Source organism: Silene latifolia, chromosome Y (assembly GCF_048544455.1).
Source record: "Silene latifolia isolate original U9 population chromosome Y, ASM4854445v1, whole genome shotgun sequence".
Classification (NCBI taxonomy): Eukaryota; Viridiplantae; Streptophyta; class Magnoliopsida; order Caryophyllales; family Caryophyllaceae; genus Silene; species Silene latifolia.
Genome location: NC_133538.1, coordinates 466,891,094 through 466,898,902, shown reverse-complemented (window position 1 = coordinate 466,898,902; position 7,809 = coordinate 466,891,094). Strand labels below are relative to the sequence as shown.

At 38.7% G+C, this 7,809-nt stretch overlaps 1 protein-coding gene across 1 annotated transcript; it reads left to right on the top strand.

Moving 5' to 3' along the window:
• The first annotated feature begins 1,427 nt into the window (after positions 1-1,427).
• On the top strand, positions 1,428-2,905 carry LOC141632942 (uncharacterized). The gene is made up of 2 exons (XM_074445441.1): positions 1,428-2,202; positions 2,343-2,905. Exons 1-2 carry the CDS (start codon positions 1,428-1,430, stop codon positions 2,903-2,905), a joined length of 1,338 nt encoding a protein of 445 aa, XP_074301542.1.
• The last annotated feature ends 4,904 nt before the right edge of the window (positions 2,906-7,809 follow it).

The following is a 7,809-nucleotide window of genomic DNA, read 5'->3' as shown; positions in this document are numbered from 1 at the left end:
GCTTAAAAGGTGGTTTTCCATACCAAGAAATCAAATCCTGGTCTGTGGAGAGGTCCGTGCCAAACATGAGTAAGGTCGGTTCCTAGTCCATTTCCTCGAGTAGTGAAAGCTCTTGATACAAACATGAGTAAGCATCGTGGTATGGTTGAGGTCAATCGCTATCTATCTTTAAGCCTAGATAAGAATTTGGACTGTCCAGACGGGACGATTGGTCGAATGGGTTGGGTTAAGCCTAGGAAGGCCGAATAAAACGTCCTAAGAAGGTCGAGTAATGAAAACCGACAAGTGTCTCGTACAAACTATTCCCTAACCTCGTTCAAGTTTCTCCCTGGGTAACACGTAAGTGTATCTTCCACATCGGAGTCGCCAAACTGTGGAAATGGGCCACCCGCGGCGTGCGCGGAAGCCCTTGAAGAATTGTGCATTTGTGGAGTCTCCATCAATTTTTATGGGAAATTGGAACCGTTCGAATACCTCGTGTCATGTCAAGACACAAAGTAGTGACATGAACATTAAGAACTCTTTACTCATAGCATTCTATGTCTAGAATGGTGGATGCCAATGAACATGGATGTTCACAGAGATCTTGAGTAAGGGGTGAGGGTACATATTAGGAAGCTCTTTAATCGAACACCTAATCCCGCCCGCTTCGATAGCGGCCTCTACAAATGATTAGGGAAGTTATTCATATTTGATATGTCGTCGATTAAATGCATGCAATGCAACAAACACAAATTTAATCCTAGCATGTGAATTAAACTAAGTCGGTGAACACGAAATTTAGCAGTCAATGTAGTCAAAGTTGATGTTAGATTAAATTACATGTGAAAGCCAAGTAAATAAATCATACATAATAAATAAAATTTATTAAAATAATGTAAATTACAATAATTACAAATGATTATTTGATCTACGTCAAAAGCACGCTCAAAACGGGATTTTGAAGATGAAAAGAAAAGAAAAAATAAAAATAAAATAAAAGCATAAAGATATCATCAAGTCTGATTTTTGTTCAGCTGTACAAGAATTTTTCAAGAAGTGGACAATGCCTAAGCAAGCCAACACTACTCTACTTGCTTTAATCCCCAAAAAGCCAGTGGTTAACACTGTCATGGACTATAGACCCATTGCTTGTTGTACTGTTCTCTACAAAACAATAAGTAAAATTTTATGTGACAGGTTAAAAGTAGTGTTGCCTGAGATTATTGGAAAGGAGCAAGGGGCTTTTGTAGCTGGCAGAAGCATATTTGAAAACATTATGCTCACTCAATCTCTGGTAAAAGGTTATGGGCAACAAGGGGTTTCACCAAGATGCATGATCAAAGTGGATATCAGGAAGGCTTTTGATTCCTTGCAACGGAATTTTATACAACAGATGTTGAAACACTTCAACTTCCCCCCCCCCCCCCCAATTTCAGAAGTGGATTATGGACTGTATCACTTCTACTTGGTTTAGTTTAAAAATCAATGGTGATACAGTTGGTTTCTTTAAAGGAGAGTGTGGGTTGAGGCAAGGAGATCCTTTATCTCCTTTCCTATTTGTAATGAGCATGGAGATTCTTTCCAGGTTACTCAGATGTATGCATTCTAAGCGACAGGTATCTTATCATCCTAAGTGTGGAAGACTGGGATTAAATCATCTTATCTTTGCCGATGATTTAATGCTCTTTGTTCGTGGAGATGTCCCTTCAGTCAAGGCTGCTACTCAAACTTTGGACGAGTTTGCACAGTTATCTGGGTTGTATGCAAATCCTGATAAAACTAACATATATATGGGAGGAGTTTCTGCAGGAGTTCAGGAAGCTATACTTGAGGAGACAAAATTTGTGCAAGGAGAGTTCCCATTCAGGTACTTGGGTGTGCCCCTAAATGAAGGAAGACTTAATAAAGAGATGTTTGCTGATCTGTTGAATAATATCCAAAAAGCTCTTCATCATTGGGCTAATTATAGGTTATCATATGCTGGAAAACTCAGTTTGATAAATACTGTGATCTTTGGTCTGGAACAATTCTGGTGTTCCACTCTACTGATCCCTAAGGGTGTAATCAAACTGGTTACCAAATTTTGCAGACAATTTCTATGGGGTACTGAGGAGGGTCAACGCAAACTTATAATGAAAAGCTGGAGTTCTTGTTGTAAACCTCATGTGGAGGGAGGGTTTAATATTAAGGAAGTCTTGGCTTGGAATAAATGTTTACTATGTAAGTGGATTTGGGCTATTGAGACTCATGCTGATAGCTCTTGGGTCCTCTGGAATGATACCTATAACATTAAGAATTGAAGCATTTGGACATTACAACCAGAAAACTTTCATTCTGAGAGTTGGAAAAGCATTCTGAAGGTCAGGATATTTTATTAGCAAAGACTGGTGGTGTTGATCATGCTCGTGCCTTGCTGAAGAGTTGTGTTGCAGGTGGGAAGCTGCAACTCAGCCTAATCTATGAACAACTGAGAGATCATGATCATAGAATCAGTTGGGAAAAGACTGTTTGGAACAAGGTTGCTCTTCCTAAGCATAGTGTCTTGGTAGTCTTGGCTATGCAACATAAGTTAGCTACCATGGACAACTTGAATCATAGGGGCTTGCATATAGTTAACCGCTGCATTCTATGCAAAGCTGATAATGAGTCTCATCAACACTTGTTTTTCCGTTGTCAGTTTGTTGCATCAATTTGGCACAGATTATTGCATTGGCTGAAGCTAAGGGGGCGAACTGAATGCTTGAAAAGGGAACTGCATTGGTTAGCTGGTCGAAGGAATAGGCGCCATTGGAAAGCTCAGTGGATATCAAGCTGTCTTACTGCATTAACCTATAGCATCTCGGAAGAACGGAATTCCCGTATTTTTCGAGATGTTGAATATAATGAGGACTATATTGTACGACGTGTCCAATACTTAGTATAAGATTATTATATGTATTTCATTATTCGTATGAGGATGAAATCCTAGAGTCCTTTAGATAGAAATATATTTGGAAGTGTTGTCGGTTATCTTTGTAAGATTGGCCTCTTTTATTCCCTTAATGGATGAATAATATAGGCTTGCTTTTCTTGCAAAAACAAAAAAAAAAGCATAAAGATACGACAGATTAGCAGCGATAATTCGATTAATAGTCGATTAATTACGTAATTAGGAACTACGTCAAAGCAAGAAAGAGTTCAGGGACAGAGGCCAACCCAGAACATGCGCATCCCAAAAAGAGCCAATGAACGGCCCACCATATTCTTGGGGCCGGAACTCCTCCTCTTCGGTGGTCTCATCACATCGGGGGTAGCTCCATCAACATACTCCTCAAAGAAGGCACGGTTGGCCTTGCCAACCTCTCGATACTTCAAGTCGACAACCTCGTCCTTATGGAATTTGGACCTCTCTTTCAAGGACGGAGCACGTGAACACTTGACATAAGCGGGAGTCACCCATGTCGTGGCAACGGGGTTTGGTACCTCCCAAAGAGGCCGAGTGGCCCACCACCTTTCAAAGACCTCCATAAGCTCAGAGTTCCGGAAAACATTCTCTTGGACAAGAGTATCTTGAGCGGGCACCTTTTGTTGACGCCCCATTTCCCTCATGAGCCTTTCGGGATATATGAAGGAAGCAACCTTCAAACCCACCACCATCAAAGAACGAGGACTAGCACCCGAAGCAGGCAACCCCGTGAAGGACCTCAAATGCCACCACGGCGCCACCCAATGGATATGAGGACCACCCTCCTCCGCCAATCTTGCGGCCCATTAAGCCTCGGTAGAAGCGAAACTATCCGGGTACAACTTCTTCCTCATGGTAAGGTGACGGAAGGTATAAGAAGAAGGATTAACCGGAGGCTCTACATACCTTAGCCTCTCCAATAGCCACACTTGAAGGACCCTTGGGGACCCAAAAGAGGGAGCTTCTCCACTAGAGCCTTCCTTGTCCAAAGCTTGGATGATCTCGCAAATCACCAACCACGATGGATCTCTACCATGCGCCATTTGCTCAATCACATGAATAAGGGTCATGCTACCATAGTATTTTGGCCCCTCCTTCTTCAAGACATCAACAAAGATCTACACATGGATAAGACAAAAGGCAAGAGCCCTTCTCCTAGCCACCTCAGAGACATTAGCATCTAATCGGTTTGAAAAGATGTTGATAAGAGCCAACATATCCACACCATGTGGAGCAAGAAGAAAGTTGATTTGGCTTGTTGACAAGCCCAACATGCAATGGAATTTTTCCTTTTAGCAAAACCGAGTCGGGGGAAGCACCGAAACACAACCCGACCACCAACCAATGGCTCCAACTTCTCCGGCAAGAGGACAAACTTCACCTTTTGGGAAAACGAAAACATGGTGTTTCGAATCACAAAACCGAGAACATGCTTCGAGAAATGACGGTTGCACCTTGACTTTGCGGAGCACCAACAATTGACCAACTCCCATGCAAATGAGTTGATACTTATCGGGAGGCGACAAATCCCGGCATCATTGTCGCAATGCGTTCTCATAAGCGTCCATGAAATATTTTTGTGGAAGAAGAAGAAGAAGTTTTGTCGAGATTTTTTTGTGTTTCGGATGATGAAACAATGAAGCGCAAACGTCCCTATTTATACAAACTGATCAGCGCGTTTTTCAGAAAAAGGGGAGAGCCGGCTTCCATCGCCAGGCTGCTCGCGCTTCTTTGTGGCTTCCCCAGGATTCTCGTTGTTGACTCGTCTGTTCAACTTGTGTTTTCTCCTGACACCTCAAACCTCCCGCCAGGAAGCTAGCGTCTCTTCGGGATGACCCAGGACATTTTTGTGTTTCCTCACACTCACATTTCCTTGTTTTTGCGTTTCACGAAATCTGACACGGTTTCCATGACGCATCTTTAAACATGCGGATTTTTCTTTCTTTTTTTAAGGGGGAAGGGCTAGTCGTCCTGATCCGCGACGGATCGTTTCCATGTCAGTCGAAATTCCGAAATTTGTTCGCTTTTTCGCAATTTTCCATCAAAATAAAAGTCGAAAATTGATAACACGACATCAATTTTCCTCAAAATTTCAAGCACTCACAAATTCGAGTCTTGACCTCAAAATCAAATATACTCGCAAAAATCTTTTCTAAAATTCATCCTGACGGTTTGAGTTTGAATTTTTCGAGTCACATATCAATTCCAACAATTTCGATGCAATTTAATTCACGACACGAGTTAATTGCTCAAAATTTTCAAATTAATTTCCTTTTGAATTCCAAACACGACGACTTGTCGCAAAAATTTTCAAAATTCATTGCAATTTTCAAAATTCAATTTTAACTTCAAGTCATCTTGGTTAATTTTGTTTTCAATCAAATGCTTTTACGTGTTTACGTTTATGCATACGTGCTACCTGTTGCCTGTTTTCTACACTAACGATGCAGGAACTAGTGCAAAGCAAAAGGAGAATCAACAGCCGCCAGCGCTCCTCCGAAACACAACACAAAAAAGCCAAAAATTACAAAATAAACTACAATCCAAAAACACATATATACAAACCGCCTCACGCAAAATACATCGACACGCGTTTGATACAGACACTAGCCTAAAACAACCATCTATCATACAGACACTGGCCTAAAACAACTATCTATCATACAGACACTGGCCTAAGACAACGAACTGGGGGCTATCCGCCACCTACCGAACTAAGCACTCTCTATGTTGGAGCTTGTGTCCTCCACAAATTAGTGAGATAACATTTGTAAATCTCTTACGAGATTATGACGATACCTCATAGGACAATTTTTATTTGTGACAACGTAATGGAGTCCTAAATGTTTTATAACATTCGGTGCCAGGTCGTGGATAAGACATCTATTGTGTACCTAGAGTCGATTCTTTTGACTCTCAACTGTCTCTTGAGATTAAGGCAGTCTTTGGGTGACTTTGGTTTCTTTCTCACGGTCTACCGTAACTGGGGCTAAGTAGATTTTTTCTGGTTCATTTCATACTGTGCTTACGTCTGCAGGATTCGAGTTGAGGAAAATATCCATCCCTTATCAGGTATAGTTATTTCTCAGGGCCACTCGAGGAGTTGTAACTGAAATGCATGGCCATGCTCGAATGTTGATTCGTTTATTAGTTAAGTTACTCTCTAGTCGGGAAAACCACTCTTGAGATTGATCGCTTGTAAAATACGACCTTTGTGAATTCGGATTTGCAAATTGTTTTACATTGAGTGGGAGAAATTTTAAAGGATATGAGAATCGGTTTATCGCACATACACTTGTGAGGACAAGTGCGAGTTTGTTGGAGCTTGTCTCCTCCACAAATTAGTGAGATAACATTTGTAAATCTCTTACAGGTTCACAAGGGTATACTTCGTATATTTAATCAGTTGATTAACGTTTACCTAATAACGGTTGGCTTGCTAGAGAGTTTGACGTTATTATCATACAGATGGCGGTGATCAACTGGTCCCTAAAGGTCACACCTATAGGACGTATTTGAGAAATGTGGTTATAAAAATATAATTACATTGATGCCCAAAATGACTAAAAAGTTAGTCAATGTGTTGATGAGATAATTATTTAATGAAAATTAAATAATATTAAGTTGAGACGAATTAATCAGAATTCGTAAATTAAATATAATAAGTTATATTTAATTAAATATATATAAGGTTAGTTTGGACGAATTAATCTGTTAATTCGTAGTTAAATATAATCAGTTGTATTTAATATCAACAAGTTGAATGTGTCATAGTGGTAATAGTGAGGGTACACAAGCCAAGAGGTCATGGGTTCGATCCTCACTAGATGACAATTTAATACACTTTATATATTTTTGGAAAGACCAAAATAAGGAAAATTCACTCCTTATTTTCGGTCTGTTTGGCCGAAAATTAGGAGGTGATTTATTTCCTAATTGATTTCGGATTTCGGTCTATATAAAAAGAAAGGTAGAGAATTATTTCTGATCTAATTCTTTTTCTGACCTTGCCTCCTCTTTCTCATCACAAAAAAAAACACAAAGACAATAAAATTTTACAGAAAATTTTAGATTGATTTCTAGCATAATCAAAGGGTATATCTCAGATCGTCTTGGGTGCAACTAATAGGCGAATATCAGTTTTGATATTGTTCTTAGGCCAATTTTGCTAGGACCTGAGTTTAATTCTAAATCTTTTTACTTTTGTTTATGTATTTTATTTTATGACCTTAGATCATCTTTATTGAATCGTTATAATCCTTCTAAATTAAGGGGAAGTATACAGATTATTTCCCACAAGTGATATCACAGCACTAGGCTACGATTTTAATCTTGATGATTTTCATAAAAATTGTATGTAAACTTTAACCTGTTTTTCGAAAAATTAGGGTTTCGAATTTTATGATTCGGAATTTTTTTTTTTTGTGTGCCGTTTTTTTTTCTTTTCTGTTTGATGATATTTTTCCATTCTATTTTTCATATTATAGTTTATAATCAGTTAAAATTATCATATGAAAAATGGGTAGTTTTTTTATTTAATGCAGATTAAGTTAAAATTAAATGGAATCATCATGTTTATGATAAAAAGATTGTTTTTGCTATATAGTTTTTGGCATATAAATTGATCATATTCATTATTTCATATGCTAATCATGTTCTAATAGCAAAGGTAAACAATTTAGTCATCAAATCTAGTTTTAGGGCATTTTGACGCAAAAGGAAAGAAAAAAAAGGAGAGGCCGTTTTTAGGGTTTACCGAAAAAAAAAAAATTGTTAATTTTTGTTTTTCGTAAACCGAGAAAAAGAAAAGAAAAAAAAAATTAGGAAAGTTTTTTTTTATTGCCTTTTGCCGAAAAAGATGGAGAAAAATTTTTATGGAAAGT

Excerpts from the sequence above, each read along its gene's own strand:
- LOC141632942 (XM_074445441.1), top strand. The coding sequence starts at position 1,428 with ATGGACTGTATCACTTCTACTTGGTTTAGTTTAAAAATCAATGGTGAT. Across the intron at positions 2,203-2,342 it reads TTGGAATAAATGTTTACTAT|GTCAGGATATTTTATTAGCA; the intron begins GTAAGTGGATTT and ends AGCATTCTGAAG.